General features: G+C 38.2%; 1 protein-coding gene across 9 annotated transcripts in view; it reads left to right on the forward strand.

The window, feature by feature from the left end:
• Positions 1-22,044, forward strand: part of TMEM117 (transmembrane protein 117) — a 220,366-nt gene that overhangs the window by 83,768 nt on the left and 114,554 nt on the right. For all 9 annotated transcript variants that reach the window (XM_040551590.1, XM_040551598.1, XM_040551570.1 and 6 more), the window contains one exon: positions 16,280-16,379. In XM_040551590.1, coding sequence (XP_040407524.1) covers positions 16,280-16,379 — 100 coding nt within the window. The remainder of the gene's footprint in view (positions 1-16,279; positions 16,380-22,044) is intronic.

Below are 22,044 nucleotides of genomic sequence, written 5' to 3' on the forward strand. Positions count from 1 at the left end.
CCATTCCAGCCAGACCCAGTACATATACCAAAAGGAGGTGTGCGGTATTATGTCTCATTTAATGATCAGCTTGAGATATATTTTTCTGTTTGTATATGAGCATTTGGAAAAGACATTTTAGAAAACACAAAGGGACATTTTATATTTGACATACAGCTAGTGAAATATTAATTTAGAAAAAATAATCAGTTTTTTTAAAAATTGATGTATTTAAATTTTGATTACAAATGGGATTTAACAGTCCTGAAATATGATAATATATTCATACTCCACCTCTAGCCAGCAGTTTCTATTGATTAGTTCTCATAGCATTTTACTGCCTTCTACTTTCACAGTGGTATACCCCTTACTGCAAGAAGGGAGATGTTTATTATCATCTTTTTTAAACAAACAAACAAACAAAATATTCTTGTACAGGGCTTAAAAGGTACATTTTTAGCAGAGTAATTACATTCAGTCACATCTTCTTCAGAACAGGCACTTCCAACCATTCTCACATCCTAAAAAATTAGTTTCAGAATGCAAAGAGAATTTTTGTGGTGGTTGTTTCTGAGCAGAGAGATGGGTTTTTAATTACTCTGCAGAGCCATCCAGCAGCCTTCTATTTCTTCAATTCATCATTGTAGAATATCAGTTTAATTACAAAATCTCCCACACAATCAATAAGTCAACACATAATCAATAAGGAAATACTTAAAAAATAAATGTAAACATTTAGTTCCTGAATCTTTACATGCATCCAATGTAAAGATCTCAAGGTATTTGTATTAATTACACTATTCAGCCAGTAACATGTGGGTGATAACTTTCGCACACTATAAAATTACTTCTGGATGAGATTATCATTGAACAGTAGTGCTTTGAATAGTTTTCCATCATAAGCATCAGACAAAGATAGAACATCTACTCTGTAGTTTTATTTAATTCTGTTTATATCTGCCCTGATAGCCATCTGTTCAACTTTAGATTTAACTTATTTTTCTAATGAAATCTTAATTGCAGTTTACTGATTCCTATAAAATTTTCTTACTGACAATGTTTTATCATGTAACCTCTTACATTATTTGGATATATATTTTTCAGCCTTACATCTAAACAAAAGATATGTTTTTCAATTAGAATTATATATAGAATAGAACAGAACAGAATAGAATAGAAGTCTCTCTATATATTTTCAACAGTCTCACTGGCTTTAGTTGCAGTTTGGGAAGTATGTAGACTTGCAAGGACATTTTATGGGCATTAGACTGGTTTAGTAATAATATATAATTCTAATAACTGAACTCAAACCTCCAGAAGATGATTCATCTCATCCTGAGATGTTGTTGTGAGTTAACTCTGGAAGGCAGCATTAGTGTGTTATCAGCACTGTTTTGGTCACACATCTAAAAGACAGCACCATATGGGCTGCTATGAGGAAAATTAACTCCATCCCAGCCAACCTGGTACAGATGTCTAAGATAAGTCAGATCAATTGCATCTATTGCATCTGCAAAGTGCTTATTTCCTCTCCATTGATGATGGAAAGAAATTAACTGTTTTAGGGAATTCTAGAATTACTATCTGAAATTGAGACTTCTTAAAAAGTCTAAATTTACATTATATGAATTCCAGCATTTGTAACTAATTGCCCCTAACGATATAGCGAAAGATATAATGTAGGGGTATCAAATATGCACATATATATACCTAGCTCTCTCCATTGTTTGATGACATGGGAAAAAATAGAAGAATATTCTTTATGAGGGTGAAGTTCACACCACAATTTCTGTCTTTTCTCCGTGTGTGTGTCTTAAAGTTGTACTACAAATGATAGTGCTTGAACAAACACTTGCTGTGTGTGGTTCCGACGTGCTTATCTTCTGATAATTCATTCTGAAGTTGTTAAAAGAAAGCTGTATTGTGAAGTGGATAGTATGCAATAGCGCTGTGTTGATTTTAGGATCACATCCTTAAACAATTTGTCCCCTTTGTTTCAGTGATAATTTTATTTAAATGCTGAGTAGAGTAAGGACGAGAATATAGTAGTAAGCACAATGCAGAGCAAATCTGTAGCAGATCCAGTGTTGAACTCTTTGGGGCTGTATGTTCTGTATGTTCTGTATGGTTGAGATGATGGTCAAGTAGTTGTAATCAAGGTGTTTGCTTTGGCAGACGAGTGAAAGAACAGGCTGTCTTTTTCCCTTCATTTTCCATGTGAAATTCTCTGCCACGATTATATGCCAGCTCTTGTCAACTGACTGGCCCTAGACCCAGTTGTTCTTTATATACCAATTTCAAGTAATATAGTAAAGAAGCAATCTCCTCAATTTGTATATTGCTTGAAGTCTAGTTCTTTTCCATCTGTTCTGCAATCTGCTGCTGTTGTTATATTATGAGACAAGTCAACCAAATCCTTAGACTGGCTTCTGAGTTTTCATGACACTATTTGCTCCATTTTTCCTCAAAAGTACCTGTAAGCATGGTATATTTTTTATTTCTGAACAATTCCAACAGTTTCTATATCTTAAGTTTGGTATTATGGACTACAGCAGGACTGATATGCACCAGTCATCTTCCATAGATATGAAACTAATCATACATAACAGAAAAATATTTCCTGTTCTGTTGCACCTGTAAATGACTTTAAAGAATAACTTTTTCTCATCTGAGAGTTTCCTAATTCATCTTGATTTAGGCAGAGAGTATCGTCTATGTGTATACAGATGGTAGAACTTGGACAACATTTTGGAACAAAACATTTACAGGTAAAATGTTTTAGAAGGTCATTATTTAGAGTTCCTTCTTTGGCTGTATCAAATTGCAATAACCATCTTCCATGTGAATAAAGTCTCTCTCTCTCTCTCTCTCTCTCTCTCTCTCTCTTTTAGGCTGAACTATTGTTTCTGCTGATTTGGTTCTTTCAAAAGCATAGTAAGGCTGACATGCTAATACCATTTTTGTTTTTCATAAGACCCCGCATATTCACCTCTACCATTGCATAATGATGTTCCAAACTGTCATATCCCTTCAATTCCTTGAACATAATTCTTCCAATTCCTTGAACAAACTGTAGTTTCAGCCTCCTTTTATCTACACATGCAGCAAAGCATCTGTAAGCAGCTAGACACACTAAAATAACATTATAGAAAGCACATATTCCTTTGTCTGAAATGAAGGTTTTAGTTGAATGCTTTTCAAGGAAGGATGCATCTCTCTTTTTCATCTCATAGTGAAACTTACTCTGAAATGCTGAGATTCTGGACAACTGAATCTTTATAAGAGGAGTAGCAAAATACATCTGAATCTAAACACTTTTCTAAAACCAACAGAGGATTGTGACAATGTCAATTCCATTCTTGGCTCTCACCTTTCTTCCTTTTCAAATATTTTGTACTTGAAATGTATTTATGAGTTTACGTATGCTCATCTTGTCATCTCCCTCCCATCAAATTAAGTCAGTCCAGTTTCCTCTTTTCTCTTCCTTCCTTAAATATATATATTTTTTGATATTCTGCTTCTCCTATTGCATTTCATTTTCACTGATTTTGGCTGATTGATTATCACTCCATGGTCCTTGTCAAATTCAGTATGTAACATCTTTGCATGCCAAGGGATCCCAGCACCCACTGGAGGAATCCATGGCACAGGTGCAAGAGCCATTAGTATTCATGAAGGAATCAGCTGAGCATCAGACACAAGCATCTTCTGTTACTAGTAAGATTCTCCAAGGGCCTCTGCTCCACTTTTTAGGCTTTGCCCATATACAACAGATAGATCCTATAGAAGATTGATTAAGTTTTCAGTTAACTTTACTATTATTATTTTTACTTGTTCTGTCTCTCAATGTCAAAAAAAAAACAAACAAAAAAAACCCCTCATGCTGCATTAATAATATATGCCTATGTGCATGTTTAACTTTTGTATTATTTATATTACTTTAAAATACTTACATTTGTCTTATTTTGTGGAGGATATTTAATAAATACTTAACTCTGTAGTGATGTGAAGAAAAAAAATGAAGTGCACTCTTCCTTCTCCAAACTGTTTGGGGTGATGTATATTGGCATATACTTTATTTTATTGAACTCTAATAAACGGATAAAGAGAGGAAAATCTTGACTGTTTGAATAGAATTAGTCTGTGCCAAATACTTGGTTGCTTTAGCACTACATGGATGAGATTTTCCCAAAACAAAAAGAGACCTTCTGAACTAGAAGACCAGAGCAGTGAGCTGTAAAGTGCACTCTCTTTCTAGCACCCTTTTAAATTTTGTTTAGATATTTAAATTGGATAAGCTTTGTTTGTGAGATAAATATATAGTTTTAAACGTTTTAATTAATTTTATTTAAAATAATCAGTCCTTAAACAATTTATGCAAATAAAGCCCTGAGCAATCTGATCTACTGTCAGTTAGCCCTGTTTATCATGAGGGGGTGGACAAGATCATCTCTTGAATTTCATTCCAATCTAATTTTTTTTTCTGTGATTTTACCTACTCTATTTAATTACTACTAATTGCTTATTTGGTGGATCTTTCAATATTCTAATAGCTACTTAAGAAATCTTCATCTTACCCCCAAACTTTCATATAGTCCATTCTCCATTCTACAAATAGAGCCAACATCCCACAAGCTCCGCTTCAGGTATTACTTACTCAGTGTTCCTTTTTTAGAGCACTTCTGCAATGCAAAGTAGATGGATTCTGCCCATATTATCCATCCATTCGATTTCAGATGTTATCACTTACTGTCTTGTTCCTGACTCATTCATTTAAAATATTAGTTATCGTTACAGAGGAAAAAATCAAAGAACTACTTCTAAAATATTGGCACAGAATCACCTGTTCTACAACCTTGACACTTTTGAACTATTATTCACAATTTTAATGATCATGATGCAAAATCCCAGATTGGTCCAGATAATTAAAAACAGTCATTAAAAGTCCTACACAATCTATTTTACACACTCTCTGAGAACTTTGCTTACATGATCTGAATTTGGCTCATAAGTTAACATGAGAAGTTTCTTGTGAAGCAATAATTAAAAGGAAAATAGAAAACTGGTAAATTAATTTTGATACTGTACAGATATAATTAAGCCTAAAGTTCCCTTGACTTTTACTGTAGGATGAATATTTTCCTATCTGTAGTTAAGCTGTGAATCTTCTAAAGGAATACCTGACTTTATTTTGTGTTGTAGTTTGAGGTAGAAATACATTTTTTTGAAAGAAAAATCTTGCAAAACAAATGCCATTCCAAAGTGATTTGGACATCTTTTTTCAGTCTCACAAGAATTTTGGCAAATTAAAAGAATTTTCTGTCCTGAACCAGCAAAAGATATTAAAATCTTGAAAATGCTTATGATATAAAAGTTTAGAAAGAAAGCTGGAATAATTATAGAAACAGGTTTAAAAAAATCTAGCTAAATATTTCTAAAAATAAATAACTTAAATTTCAAACCCAACCCTGAGATAATTTTCAATTTTGAGAACTGGAAGGCTTTACATTTTGAAAATATGCTTATATTTTCAGATTTTTTCCCCCAGTCCATTAAAAGCAATGTTTTCCTTTAAGGGATTCCACACTATGTATGACCTGCATTTTATAACGATAAAGTTCTCTTGTTTTTTTTTTCTCATAACTTTGAAGAAAGAGACATATACCAGTAGCACTTGCATGACAAGCACACAAGCCAAATCAAATAACCTTATAGCTTATATAAAAGGTGGTGGGACTGGATTTAGAATTGTCATTTAAAGTCTGTGTGCCAGGGAAGTAGCCTTCTAGTCTATGTCTGTGCAGCTTCAGATACTCTGATGTCTCTGCAGCAAAATTCTGGAAACAAAAATGTCAAAACAAAAACTTAACACACAGTACTGATGTATTGCAAAAAAAAAAAAAAAAAAAAAAGTACCCTATTTAGCAGCAGTTTCACTCCTCCACCTCAAGTTAACATAAGTTTGATGCAAAGTGTAAGGTGAGTCATATGTCATATCTCCATTGCTTTACAAATGGGCATCCATATGCAAATTGCATTCATCTGGACTTTCAATTCTCAAATTCAAACCACATCCAAAGGGTTGCTTTTCAAAGCAAACATTGATACAGCCTTAACTATAGCGAAGCACCTTGTCTCATTCCAGTCACAAAAGTCACAAGAGGTTCTTGCAGCGTCTTCCATTGTTCAGTGAAACACTAGGAGTCCCCTACTCCATGCAGAAAGGACGGTCCTTTGGCTACTTGTCATTCAGCTGCACAGTATCAGTGCAGATTCCTGAAAATAAAGTGTTCATAGAATTATAGAATCATAAAATCATATTTTGAGTTGGAAGGGACCCACAAGGATCATCACTGGGTCCAGCTCCTGGCTCCACACAGGACTACCCAAAAATCAGACCCTCTGTCTGAGAGTGTTGTCCAAACACTTCTTGAACTCCATCAGGCTCGGTGCTGTGACCACTGCCATGGGGAGCCTGTCCCAGTGCCCAACCACCTTCTGGGTGCAGAACCTTTCCCTAACACCCAGCCTGACCCTCCCCTGTCCCAGCTCCATGCCGTTCCCTCGGGTCCTGTCGCTGTCCCCAGGGAGCAGAGCTCAGCGCCTGCCCCTCCGCTCCCCTCGTGAGGGAGCTGCAGGCCGCCATGAGGCCTCCCCTCAGCCTGCTCTGCTCTGGGCTGAACAGACCAAGGGACCTCAGCCACTCATGCATCTTCCCCTCTAGACCCTGCACCATCTTTGCAGCCTTCCTTTGGACACTGTCTGATAGTTTTATGTCCTTTTTATACTGTGGTGCCCAGAACTGCACATAGTACTTGAGGTGAAGCCACACCAGCACAGAGCAGAGCGGGACAATCACCTCCCTCAACCATCTAACCTAACTTAAACTTCCCAAATGCCTGTTATATTCCTTAGTTTCTGTTAAAGTTGTTTTCAAATTTTAGTAACTTTTTTTTTTATTATTGCTTGCCAAACAATTGTCTGCATTTTCAGATGAAGCAAACCTATAACATTTAACAAAAAGTTAGATATAAAGAAAAAATCCACAGATTTGCATTTTTCTAAATTTTAGAAACTCGGTATACATTTTTCATCAATGTTCATGTGTGTAATCTAGCTTGCTGTTTACCAGCTTGTTGAAAATAGGCAACTGCCCTTCTCCATATGCATACAGCAAGGGCTAAGACTGCAAACTTGTATGTCTGTGGTGTGGTACAAAGTGGTGAGTCAAGATCTGATTTAAACCCTCAAAATGGGTATGCCCAAGAACAGTTGTCCTGTTTGTGTTCCTGGGCATCTGGACATTTGGGATCTTTTTACTAAAAAACTATTTTGATATCATAATATAGAGGCAAATAGAGTGAATCAAATAAGACGTCATGTACCAGCTTATACTACAGACCTGTCGATTATTTACAGAAATTTTCTAGCCTATTAAAAGAGATACTAAAAAAAATGAGACAATTCTTTTAACTTGTTTGATTATCCACTAAAACAATTCTCAGTAAACAATTCATTTAGCAGCATGTAAATCTCTTTATCCTCTCCCATAGCGTTAAACAGGCCTGTAAAAAAGGCAAAAGGCAACCCTTTATGTCATTGATGTCATTTATGTCATTCAGTAAAAGAACTTACATGGTTGTTTAAGTGGAAGTATAAGTGGCTACAAATAAACTGCTGCAGTGGTTGTGCATGTGTGAGTGTGGAGAGAAGTTCGTAAGACTGTGCGGTGTAAGTTAGTGTGAGCCTTCATCTGTTAGCACAGCAGCAGTAGAAGTGTTTCAGGCAACCTGTCCTTGGCTGAGTAGTGTAACCATTATTTGCTACTGACATGCTAAATGCTCTCTGCAGCCTTTTTTTATTTTGTCCGACTAAACAGAATATACCTGTAGTGATACACGATGCACAAGAACAGCAAAGAGCCTGGAAAATATGAAAAAAAAAAATCCCATGGGTATAATACTTTTGAACAATCAAACAATTTGTCAAACTCTCTTGTCAGTCATTTCTGTTTTTCTCAGACTATCTCATCTGTAGGAAGGGCTTTGTAGCAGAGCCTGTAGGAGTAGTAGAGCATTCTGCATTGAAGCACTTAGCACAGTGATGGGGGACGTTGCTCATCTATGAGATGGGAAATCTGGGTTCAGTTCCCAATTCAGCCACTAATGCTCTCTGATTTTGTGTCATTTAAAGTTTGGCCAAAAAAAAGAAATGTAGGTGTATCAAATTCTGACATTTAAACTCTCTGGGAGTATGTCAACACTCACAAAGATTACCATTAGTCCAAGGAGCTATATTAAGGACAATAATGTGTTTTAAAACCTGTTTTAACAGGTCTCTAGTAAGCCAATTTACCTGAGTAACTTACTCAACTTAAAGTAACTTACTTTCAGCACGTTAGTTACCCTATGCATTTGATCTAATCCAGACTCCTGTCCTGAGTCTCTGTAGCCTCTGTAGAGGCTCATATGATGGCTAGAAAAGATTGCTTTGGTTTAACCCAGCAGGCAGCTGAGAACCACACAGCCATTTGCTCCCTCCCTCCTGTCTCAGTGTGATGGGGGAAAGAATCAGAAAAAGGTACAACTAATGTGTTGAGATAAAGATAGATGATTGAACAGAAAAGGAAGAGATAATGATAATAAATAATAATAATAATAGAATGTACACGACAAATGATGCACAATGCAATTGCTCACCACCTGCCACCTGATGCCCAGCAAGTTGCCAAATAGTGGCAGCCCCCCTGGCTAACTCCCCCCAGTTTTATTGTTCAGCATGACTCATAGAATACCGCTTTGGCCAGTCTGGGTCATCTGGCCTGCTGCTGTCCCCTCACAGCTTCTTGTGCTCCCTCAGCCTCCTCGCTGGCAGGGTGGTATGAGAAGCTGAAAAGTCCTTGGCTTAGTGTGAGCACTGCTCTGCAGCAGCTAACACATCAGTGTGTTATCAGCATTATTCGCATCTTAAATCCAAAACACAGCACCATACCAGCTACTATGAAAAAAATAACGAACTCCTCTAAAACTGGAAGAAAGCAAGTTCCTTTTTCATATGTGGAAGTTGTGAAGGGGTACCCCACTCAAATCCAGCAATTGTAGTATGAGATATATATCTTCAGTTGTCCTTCACCAGAATAGGCTGAAACATGTATTTCTCATCCTCTTTTCTTATGGGTTCTGATAGTGAGATGCAGTTCTCTAACTTGGAAAGGGATTGAACCAGTATTCCCTGGATGTGTTTCCTACCATTTAAGTTAGGTACATACACCTCTCTACATTAACAGGTAGAAATGTGGTTGCTGAGTTTTTCAGTGTTTGCTGCATTTTTCAATGGGCCTTGTCTACTAGGCAGGCTTGCAAAACACTTCACAGATGGAGCTCTGCAGGCAAACCAAGTGGAGGAATAACTACTTTATTGATATCAATCAATACAGGATGTGAGCCAGAAGCCAAAATGCTTATTCCTGTGGTTAGTGAGACTCTCATGTACATGCCTAGCAGCGGAACTTTAAATGGCTTGGGAGCTTGAAAGACTAAGTCCCCAGAGTGTGTTAGGCAGCCGTTGGGCCTGTAGGCTGATGAGCAGAAGTTTTCAGAATTACAGTTCTGGTGCCTGATTTCTGAAAAGATGTATAAGTAAGTTACCAACAAGCAGTGTTCAGTTGCAGCCTCAGTCCATTAGTCTCAGGTGTTCTGCACTGTGCCATGGATCTGTCTCAGGGGAGCCCTGCTGTGGTCAAGCCATTACTGAATCCTTGTTTTGTTGTGTCTTGTAGGCCTGCTGAGCCTCTAGTAGCAGTTACCTCATTGATGCCTTGTCAAGCCAAATATCTGGTTAAGTGCCTCTTTTTAATCTGTTCTGGTGTCATAGAAAAAATTTCATCTGTACCTCCAAAGTATTCCCTGGGAAGGGTTGGTGACTATGTGACTAGGTGTTGTGCTGTCTGTACTGTTGGCAGGTAGCTATGTGTTAACACCATTTTCATTATGGTGTGCCAGTTTATAGGTCAGTAGATCCTGTCTCTTAGCATCTTCCTGTTCCAGATGACTCTAGTTTCTGGCAGCAGAGGGGTAGTTTTTCAGCTGAGCAAAGTGCTACCATGTTTCTCATTTGCCATTCTGTCATTTTAGAGTGCAAAATATGGATGAGGAACTGTATCTACAGTCTTTTGTGTGTTTTCAGCTATTCTGACACTCTTTGCCTCTGCTAAATCAAGAAGCTTGCCGTGATATGTCAAAATACACATCTTTTCAGACTGTGTGAACCCCCATGCTGTCACTTGTTGGCCATCGTCAGCAAGTTCCACTTTGTCAGGTGCACCAAAGAAGATGAATTCAATAGATAATTGACTATTTAGGGGGAATGCCAGCTAATAAAACTGCCTCAGAACAGCATGTATCAGACTGTAGGACATGTACAGACTTTTGATCACTTTTCATAAGATAAGACACCTAGGCCTGCTCTCCTTTTGGAAGAGCCTCAAGCTACCACTCCATGGGTGCTGTTCCTGTAGACTCTGTACAAAACATGCTGTGTGCTATGTGCCAGCCCTGTGCCTTAGATACTCTGGAGTATGCAAAAAGTCATCTGAAGGATTGTTAAGACGCACCAATGCACTGTAGGCATTAAATACCTACACTGAGGCAACTACAACCTCCCATAAGTGTCAATACTCTCACTGAAGTCCATTTAGATCTAGGTTCAGTTCAGATGTGTCTGGATTGTCAGATGTGTCACGGGATTTACTGGAGTTCCAGATCCATCTGGATTATCAGCTGGAGACCAGGATATGTCACAGCACCTGCAATGATGTAGTCACCTAGGTTTAACAATGGCTTTTGGTATATGAACTTAGTGTTTTGACATGCTAGCCATCCTGCAGTAACAAAAGGTATACAAATCTTTCACCTAGCATGTCTACAGTAGGGTAAGGACGAATCATGTTCTAATCTTCACTTACTATCCTGATTAAGGCTTCATTGAGAGTTTGGATCTCTGGCTTATGCTTAAAACTAAGTGTCTAAATTCATGTGATGGTCAGGAAGACACCACCTCAGCCTTGAGCTTCATCTATGGCTTTTCTTTCAGTGCCTGTAACAATGTTGATAGCATCACTGTGGCTTGTACATCTGTATCCATCTTAAAAATGCTCTGTGTGCTTTCAGGCTGTTAGTCATTTTGGCGGCTGCTGAAGTGTCATCCATCTTTAAAAAAATTAAATAAAAATTGAAATCTCTCTTTCTTTGAAAAATTTCCCTGGGTGTAGTGCTGTTGTTTCCCTTTTTGTCTGTTCTGGGCATACTCTGGTACGAACTCCAAAAAGTGATGAAATACGTTGTGCTTGTACATTGTTTTCTGATCGCCTGTTATTAACTTACCTTTTGCAACAACATGGATGTAGACATCACCTGATGATGATGTTTTTGGGACTGTTTTAGAACTATGTCTTTCTACTTCGTCTCCCCTTTTTCCTTTTTTTTTTTTTTTTTTTTTTTTTTTTTTTTTTTTTTTTTTGTCTTTTGGTTCCTTTGCTTTATCTTGTTGTGTGAAAAAGGCGGTCTGCCTTCCACAGGCTTTGGCCTGGAAAGAGCAGTTTCCATTGCTTAGCAGCTTCCAGTTTTATTATCAAAGATTAATAGTGGGTTTGTCCCAAATCCCAGTTACAAGCTTGTCCTTTATCTATAGAATTCACAAGCATGGGCTCCTCAGCCTTTAATTATTTAGTTATCCTCTCTGTTTCTGAAGAGCTTTTTGCTCTGTTATGAGCTTTAACTGCTGTGTTTTTCCAGTCAGTGTTTTCTTAGGTTGTGCTGCTCATGTAATATGAATGTACCTTGCTACAGAATTTGAGTATGGCAAAACAAACAGAATCCTTTTGACAAACTATATAAAACCCAGGTGGACCATGAAAGCTATCTGGAACCCAACAGCCATAACCCTCCTGGCAGACCTGGGTCTTAGCCATGAAACAGAGTAACCAGTTAAAGAAAACTGCTCTGATCGCTAGCTAAAAGAGACAAAACTGTGGGGATTTTTTCCAAAATAGAACTAATTTTACTTTGTAAAATATATATTTTTACTGGTAAAATAAATACCCATGTTACATCATGAGGCAAGCATGGCTTTTTAAAAAATGTCAGTTACTCTCATTTGCATGATATTAAAATGTGAGAATTAAAAGTGGATTATTTTTTTTTTCATTTTTAGCAGCCCCAAATCCATATTTTAAAAAACAAGTCATCTCCTCTTTGTGTTTTTAAATGAAAATAATACTGCAGAGACTGGGATGTAATGCTAATCATAGAATCATAGAATGGCTCAGGTTGGAAGGGCCATGGTGATCCTTAAAGATCATCTGATTCCAACCCCTTGGCCATGAGCAAGGTTGCCAACCACTAGATCAGGTTGCCGAGGACCTCATCCAGCCTGGTCTTGAACACCTCCAGGGATGGGGCATCCACAGCTTCTCTGGGCAACCTGTTCCTGTGCCTCACCACCCTCTGAGCGAAGCATTTCTTCCTAACCTCTAATCTAAATCTCCCCTCTTGTAGTTTAAAACCATTTCCCCCTGTCCTGTCATTAATCTGATTGAGCAAAAAGTCACCTCCATCTTTTTTATAAGTCCCCTTTAAGTACTGTAAAGTCGCAACGGGGTCACCCTGGAGGCTTCTTTTCTGTAGGCTGAACAACCCCAGCTCTCTCAGCCTTTCTTCACAGCAGAGGTGCTCCAGCCCTCTGATCATCTTAGTGGCCCTCCCCTGGACCTGGTCTAACAGCTCCACATCCTTCTTGTGCTGGGGGACCCAGACCTGGATGCAGCATTCCAGGTGGGGCCTCACAAGGGCAGGGACACAATCACCTCCCTCGCCCTGCTGGCCACTCCTCTGTTGATGCAGCCCAGGCTGCAGTTGGCCTTCTGGGCTACAGGCACACGCTGCTGGCTCCTGTCGAGCCTCTTGTCCACCAGAAGCCCCAAGTCCTTCTCTGCAGGGCTGCTCTCAATGAGTTCTTCTACCAGTCTATGCTCGTGTCTGGGATTGCCCCGACCCAGGTAAAGCAGCTTGCACTTGGACTTGTTGAACCTCATTAGGTTCACGCGGGCCCACTTCTTAAGCCTACCGAGGTCCCTCTGGATGGCATCCCTTCCTTGTATTGTATCAACAACACCACGCAGCTTGGTGTCATTTGCAAACTTGCTGAGGGTGCACTTGATCCCACTGTTTACGTTAGTGATAAAGATACTAAACAGTACCAGTCTCAGGACAGACCCCTGAGGGACACATCTCGTCATTGGCCTCCACCTGGACATAGAGCCATTGACCACCACTCTCTGGGTGTGGCCTTCCAGCCAATTCCTTATCCACTGAATGGTCCACCCATCAAATCCATATCTGATTTGGAGACCAGGATGTCATGTGGGACTGTGTCAAAGGCATTACAGAAGTCCAGGTAGATGACATCAGTCGTTCTACCCTTGTCAACTGATGCAGTCGCTCCATCGTAGAAGGCCACCAGCTAGGTCAGGCATGATTTGCCCTTGGTGAAGCCATGCTGGCTGTCTCTGATCACTTCTTTGTCTTGCATGTGCTTTGACATTGCTTCCAGGAGAATCTTTTCCATGATCTTCCCAGGCACAGAGGTGAGGCTTGCCAGTCTGTAGTTCCCCGGGTCCTCCTTTCTACCCTTTTTAAAAATGGGAGTGATGTTTCCCTAATAGTTAATAAAATAGAAGTGTATTTCATTACTTTTCCTAACAAGGCAGGGATAGTCCTGAAAATATTTTGCATGGTCCATAAAAAGTTGTAATTTTATTTTAATCAGTAAATGCACTTAAAATATACACAGCTGACATTCTTATGAGTTTCTTCATAATAATGTCATTTTAACTCTAACTGAAGTTCTGTCAATTTGCATATTTAATTGTGACATTCATTATAGATTATGATGCACAATTTATACTAGGCTTCTTGGATGCTTTCATGTTTCAAATCTTCATACTTCAAATTTCAGAAAGGATTGTTAGGATGATCTGATGCTTTCAAGTCCTTTCTATGTATTTGAGTATTGTATCCACCTTGTCCAACCTTACTGTAAACCTTGAGATACTTTTAACATTAGTGAAAACGAGTGACTACATGGAGAATTTCAATTTCCATTAAAAAAAAAAAAAAGTTTATTTCTAGTTTGTTATCTCTTCTACTTGTTAATACCTATATACAGTAACCAGTTGCGTTTCAGCCTTTTTGGATAACCTGTCTTGTATACATCATCCTGCCGTGGGTGGCTGTGGTCAGCTCACTATATGCAATGGGCTATAGGAGTTACCTTAGTGGCCTGGTTTTCATCAGTGCTGTGCAAGAGTTCAGCCAGTTTCTGTACACCTGTAATCATGTATAATGCATACGAGAATGTATAATGCATATGAGAAATGGGAATAAAAAAAGGTGAGAACTATGTTTTTCTGCATGCGCTTCACACTGATGAAAATGATAAAGATACCCAGGTTGCTTTTGGGGTCCGCTTCTTACAGCTGATGTTCACATTGTGCCTTTTTTATTAATGAGACACTTCCTTAAGGAATGCAGACCTGACTATTTTTCAGCTTAACAAGTTGTTACAAGTTTGACACAACCAAGATGCAGGAAAAAAAAAAAAAAAGAATTCCAATTGTTTCCCAGTTATAGAGAGACTGGGAGAATGCATCTGGGAAGTATATGCTTGTCTGCTCTTACAGTCCTTCCTAGGTATCTGTTATTGCCCTCTCTTGGAGACAGGAGGTTGGAACAGAGAGACTTTAGACTGCCCCAGTATAGCTGCTTTTGTGTTCTTAGATCTTTATTAGCAACATGACAAATTTAGAGTATCAATGATCTTATTAGCTACATGGAACGTGATTAAAAATAGCTCGGAAAAAAATGTTTTTTTTTTTTTCCATTTTATTATTATTTTCATTCCAGCAGAAATTCTAAGCCAACTGATTAGATGTTCAACTGATTAAAAAAATGCATGGTATTTTTTTTTAGTAACATATTAGCTACAAGGTCACCAAATGTGTATAATCAAAAGAGCCATTAGAGTATGCCATTTTACACATCTGTCATGAAACCATTCACTGACATTAACATTTATACTCTACAACTTACTAACTTACATCTAAGTAGTGATTCAGTGCTGTACATGTAGTTGTGTGAACAAGACCCTGTATCCTGATCAAAAGTTTTGATTTTAATAAGACTGCTCTAGACAGAGGGGTCAACTTGCACTGATCCAGTTGCATAGATATCATCCCCTAGCTCCTAGAAATTACAACATTGAGTATATAATAATGGTAAGGTTTGAATAATTTAATGTTCAAAGAAGTTGTTACATGCAACTGAGTTGGTTGTGCATATCCTTAAATAGGCATAGCATTATATAAGCAGTGTTTCCAGGTATCTTGAAAACACAGATATCACTTGGGAAGTTAAAATATAATGGCTATAATTATTCAATGCGTTAGCTCCTGAGGGGAGTCGTGTCTTCCTAAATACTGTAAAAGCCTTTTAGCCAAGGATATGACTACATTAAAAGCTGTGCTTTCTCTTAAAGAATTTTTAATCCAGCACAATTAATTTTATCTCCTTAACTGTCCTTTTATCTTCATGATGAGTTTAAGAGTAGAGGTCAAATTACCATGTAAGGTTTTAAATCCTATCTATTGCACTATTTAAACAAAATGAAAGCGGTTCTTTAAGATTTAAGTAAAATTTATGTATGGAAATACATTATTATATATATCAAGAAACAATGGCTTCTTACTGAAATTCTCTATTGCTTGCACTCTTGTGTTTAGAAACATATATTTGCATACCTGGTAGAGTTAAAAGTCAAGGGACTCAATTAGCTTTTGAAGAGAAGTTAAAGATTTTCATTTTTCATCATAAAGATTTTGCAAAGTCACTACTAAGTCAATACTGCGAATGTTGCAATTCCATTTGTACAGAGAAAGAGGTAAAAAGTGTAAAATTATTTTTATTTCTACAAGTCGTTTATAATCCTAAAGCCTTTGCCTATAGTTATTTCAGCACCTTCAAAAGAGATGTGGGCTGTAAAATCAGATTCATATTTCCATTTCTCATTGGAATTGACCCATCCTATTTCAGTACTATGTCAAGACTCAGATCTACCAGAAAAAGTGATTATGCAGGAAATGGGAAATCTTTCGCAGTTAATCATAAATTTTGTCACTAGAACAAATTCTTTATAACTGCATTAAGCCAACGTGTTTAGCTTACCGTCTGTGTTCTTGTTTCCACAGTGCATACATTATAACAGACTTCATGGGCATCAGGAATGAAAATTTTATGAAGGTAGCTGCAGTTGGGACTTGGATGGGAGATTTTGTCACAGCATGGATGGTAAGAAATACAATATTATGTTTTAAAAGAAAAAGAAGGACTAAATTTTTGTGTTTCAAGGAAAAGAGGAGAGGAGAAGGGAGAAATTCCATTTCTTGAAGTATTCAAGTGTTTCAACTCATAAATAGAAAAAAAAAAAAGACAAATGACAAAGTGGCATAATGGCAGGGTATTTAATTAGCAGGGAATCCTAAAGAGTTTGAGTTGAAATGAATTGGGGCATCACTTTGTTCCTTCTGTTATGAGGGGGAATTTTGCCGTTGACTTAATGTAAAGACAGCACAGTCACTAGCCCTTCTTTGCTCTGAAGTTATATCATGACTGGCAATCTGGTGAAACTGAGAGTAATAATTTAAGAAAAACAAGTCTAATGAAAAAGATTAAAAAGAATTACAATTAATTGAATGATGTGATAAAGAGAAATGGAGGTAGGAGAAAAAAAGTAAACCTGTTACTTCTCAGAATTTGAAGGTAGCCTGTTTGAATTGAAACTATCAGATCAAATTTGTCTTTAATTTACAGCTTTAGAGGAATAAACTTTTACAAAAGATTAGATGTGTTTATGAGGCTGCTTTTCACTTGGATTATAGTTGTTAAAAAAGTTATTTCCTGAAACGTTGGCTGTCCAATTACCTACTTAGCAAAAAAGAACCAGAAAATGACAGTTAACTGGTAACAAGATGAAGCATATGCAAATGTGTTTTTATTGTTCGGGAAAAACATTTCTTAAACACAAAGTAATAAAAAGTGAATTCTTTTTTTTTTTAAGTAACATTAGATTTTATGATTAGTGTAGGTAAGAAATAACAATTGTGACTGTTACATTAGTAACTGAAGTCTGTATGACATTCATTTAAACTGGGGAAAGGAGTTCATGATTTTTAAGCTTTCAGGTTTGTTTTTAATTAATCTAAATCATTTTCTTCCCTAGTGATTCATTGATAACTCAGTTTGTTTATTCAAAATGATCAGCATAATTCTAAGGGGGTTCATTAAAACAGGGAACATTGCCTGATGATGAATGTATGTCACTTATCATATAAACATGAAGGAGAAAAATATCTGAGCACTGGATGTAGCCAGTGACTGTAATAACCTATGATGTTAGCAAAGGAACAAGCCAAGGTGTATGAATTTTAGGGCTCTGGTATGTGTTAGGAAAAAACACTATAGGAATAGTTTCAAATAAGAATCATTGTGAGACTCTAAGGCTATAGTCTATAAAACTATAAGAATAGTCTTAGAGGAGGAGTCTGAGTTTACATCAATTTATCTTCTATCCTCCACATATTTGGAACATACTGTACAACAGACAGAAAAAAAGAAAAGAAAAAAAAACAGCATCAAGGATTTTTTTCAGCATATTGTTTAGTATGTGTCAGTGGTTTGTCCAAGAAAAATTATGCTCTGTGAAATGGTGGCCATGAAAATCAAGCGCAGAGCAAACCATCTGTACATGCAAGCTTACAATAAGGACATTGCAGAGTTGGTGAGTTGACTGATAGTGACCATTAATGTGGTTTTTTACTGAATCAGTAGTAAAATTCAGGGCTACTTCTGGATGCCTTTAACTTGACCCTTTATTTTATGGGCTTCAACAGCATTATACAACTGTGTAAGTAAAGTTGATGCATAAGCTAAGCTGAATTGAGAGGGGTCATGTTCATCAGACATACATGACTCATACATGAGTTCCGACAGCAGAGTCGTTAAGTCACACTACATTAGGTAATATTACACTTATTAAGTCCCTCTTTTTTCATTTCCTTCAAGGAAAACGAAACAAAATAAAACAAAACAACAACAAAAACACCACCAATCCAACAAACAAAAAACCCTGTTACATGCAGCACTTTATAAAACATAGAAATGGCTTGATTCAAGAGTCATGAGACTTCTGATCCTCCCTTTCCTGTGTACTCAAAACCCTCTCAAGTCTTTTCAGCAGTGGAGGAAAATTTGGATTGTGCCAAATCAGATTCCAGTGCAGGACGGAGTTGTCACTAAAGAATGAGAGAGAGACTGGGAGAGACTGGAGGGTTCACCATCCCTGGAGGTCTTTAAAAGACGTTTAGTTGTAGAGCTTAGTGATACGGTTTAGTGGAGGACTTGTTAGTGTTAGGTCAGAGGTTGGACTAGGTGATCTTGGAGCTCTCTTCCAACCTAGATGATTCTGTGATTCTGTGATTCTGTGGGCAGTTTTTGCAAATCTCTAGACAAAGTGTGTGAATCAGTCTATGGAAATGACGATTTTTAAGGGCCGCTACGCCTAGGAACATCAAAAATATACAGTGTCAGGTGTAAAGGTATTAGGAACAGTGGAGAGCATGTACATTGGTGAAAATTCCTCACACAGCCTAACTTTAGCAATTTTGTTTTATATGAACATAAATAGTCATGTTGTTTATACTTTATATTGTTTGAATTTGCTTGACTTTCTGCATGTCAAGCCCAGGATGGAAACAATATCAAAGTAACATGAGTCTTCTCTGGGATTCCTACGTATTATAAAATCACAGAATCATAGAATCGTTTAAGTTGGAAAAGACCTTCAAGATCATCAAGTCCAACGTGACCTACCAAGTCCTGTCACTAAATCTTTTCCTTTAGTGCCACATCCACAAGTCTCTTAAATACCTCCAGGGATGGTGACTCCACCACTTGCTTGGGCCACCTGTTCCAGTGTTTGACCACTCCCTCTGTGAAAAAATTCTTCCTGATATCCAGTCTGAACTTCCCCTGGTGCAACTTGAGGCTATTGCCTCACATCCTGTCACTTGTCACCTGAGAAAAGAGACCGACACCCTCCTCACTGTAGCCTCCTTTCAGGTAGTTGTAGAAAGTGATAAGGTCTCCCCTGAGCTTCCTCTTCTCCAAACTAAACATCCCCAATTCCCTCAGTCACTCCCCTTGTCTTGTTTTCAAGTCCCTTCACCAGCTTCATCAGTCTTCTTGTAGTGAGGGGCCCAAAGCTGAACACAATGTTTGAGGTATAGTCTCACCAGTACTGCATGCAAGGGGACAATCACTTCCCTAGACCTGCTGGCCACACTATTTCTGAGGCAGGCCAGGATGCCCTTGACCTTCTTGGCCACCTGGCTCACATTCAGCTGGCTGTTGACCAGCAGCCACAGGCCCTCTTTTTGTTGTGCAGTTATGGAGTCTTCCAATCCTGTTTGGAAACGGAAAAAAGAAAAGCTGTTATGGAACCTTTACACATTTTCACATCCACAGCAGTGGTTCTATTTCCTAATGTTTAAGAAGATTCTGCAAGGAAGCCACCCACCCTTTAGACTGCAAAACCGAAGATGAAAAAGCAGGTGTTGCCTTCACCTCAGTGCACTGGAACCATACTGGAATTAAGATCTTACTTCCTATTTAATAGGAAAGTTTGTAAATAAAGCAAAACAGATGGTATTACATTTTCAAAATGAGGAATCAATAAACAATAATGCTGCCCTAGTACAGCTAGGGCAGGCTTGTTAAATCAGGAAAGTGATTGAAATGGGAAAATACGTTTTGGATTGCTGTTTGTTTTAGATTGAAAAGGCAGAAGTAAGCCTTCCCCCTCAACACTTCCTTGCTCACTGACTAGCTTGGTGACAGAGTCTGACTCAATTTGTAATAAAATCAGAAACATTTTTTCCATTATGTAATGGGAATGGGGCCATGCTCCAGGTGCACAAGAGCTTCTCCTTTGCATCTCTAGACAAGAACTTCTAATACTAATAATCATCTTTGCTGAAGTCTGTAGGAAGTGTTAGATGTTCTATAGGTCTGCGAAGAGAGGAATGGATTCAATACACTAACTGCCTCTCTTTTTTCCTCTTTGAAGCCAGGAAAGTACCTGCTTTGACATAGTCTCCTGCTCAAATAGAATGCATACTGTTCTCCTGGGGAGTGCTTTTGAGGCAGAAGCCACAGGATTTGGCACAGTAGGATAGCTTAAAAAAAAAAAAAAAAAAAAAAAAAAAAAGTTGGATTTCACCCAGACAAGCCTATAAACTAAAAATTAGGGCTTTCATCTGGGAGAGTGTGAGCAGGCTGGGGAAAGAACTCATGCCAGGGCAGAATCTCTGATGATTAGAGTTAGGTGGCCTCCTGACCGTCTCTGTAAAAATGAGCAACTTGCTACAAAAACTTGTGGTTTTGTGAGGACCCAGTCCTGAGCATGTGTGGTAAAGCATGCTCAAAATTTACCTAAAGGAGTGGATGGCACTGAATATTGACAGAGAGGGCAGAGTACACTCAGAGCCTCCTCTGTTCCTTGCAACTTCCTAGTGGGGTGGAACACTCTGCTTCCCTGCTTCTTTCCAGGCAGTGTTGGCTTTTAGACTGTCAATACTTCGTCCTCCACTTTGGGTGATGGCTCTTTGGGCTCTCCAAAGATCACATGTTAGCATTGCATTATGAATGATGCTCATACAACATTGAGAGGTTTGCTTACCACCTGTCATTGCTGCTTAGATTAATGACATATCCCTGCCTACAAGCCCTACATACGTGTGAAGGAGTGCAGACAAGGTCCTTATACCTTGACTGCTAGTATTATCAAAAGCTGAAGAAGCTGAAGCAGTCAACTTCAGCCAGAGACTGACACTGAACTTCATGAGTCTATCAGGGGCTGATCCTGTTGACAGGGCATCCTATTCCCATTTACCTTCCTGCTGCAAAGTAATTTAATTGAAATTCTCTTTTTCCTCATTAACTGTTAGATGATACTCAAGAAGGTTTGAGAGATCACTGAGCAACAGAGACTCCTCTGACTCACATCATCAGGAGCAATGATAGACTCAAGGGATGGTTTCGTTTATTTTTTTATCAAAACAGTATTTACTAAATCTGTACCCCCGTGCTTTTTTTTTTTTTTTTTTTTTTTTTTTAATGGAGAAACTAAGACTTCTCTCAACACTGCTTTAGTGCAGTACTTGTCACGGTGTCCCAGAGTGTAAGCTGAATCACTGTCAGAATTCCTAGCTGTTCTTTCTGATGAATTCACTTAATTTCAGTTGGACTCTTCCCTCACCTGGGACCATGAATACTCCTAGCACCATTTCTGTCTTTGACCATCTTAGCAGAAGAACTAGTAGTACTTCCAGTGGTCTGGATGGAAGAATGATAGGTCACCACTTTTTCCACTGACCCATTGTCCAAGACTGACAGAGACAAACATCCTATCCACTTGGATGGGTAGATATGGAGGAAGAGACCTACCCAAGACTTCTTGTGAGGACATAGTATTGGGATTTCAAAAGGTTATTACTGAGTGGTGAATCCACACCTACCTTTCGTTATTAGTGGAACAGGATACTGAGCCCAAACACACAATTTCCCTGGGTGTGTGAAGTTTCTCAGGCCTCAGAGACACATCATTAAGTTCCCCTGAAGGATCATGGCTATATATCATGACATGTAACTTGTAGTGGAATGCTGCTTGCCTTGAAAAAGCTTATCTGTTCTTCTGTGAGTAAGATTTTCTGTTCTTTGAGATTTTCAGTGCTAACTGAAAAAGCTCTAGGAGATGTACTTTACTGCTGTTTTTGGACATACCGGGTTTTCTGTGTTTGTTATTCCAGAGGACAAATTTCACCCTGTTACATGTTCTGGCTCTGTTAGTGCTGAAAGAAATGTATTTTCTTCCATTCTTTTCATTTTTCTTTATTGG

The sequence above is a fragment of the Cygnus olor genome, chromosome 1 (genome assembly GCF_009769625.2).
Source record: "Cygnus olor isolate bCygOlo1 chromosome 1, bCygOlo1.pri.v2, whole genome shotgun sequence".
Taxonomy (NCBI): Eukaryota; Metazoa; Chordata; class Aves; order Anseriformes; family Anatidae; genus Cygnus; species Cygnus olor.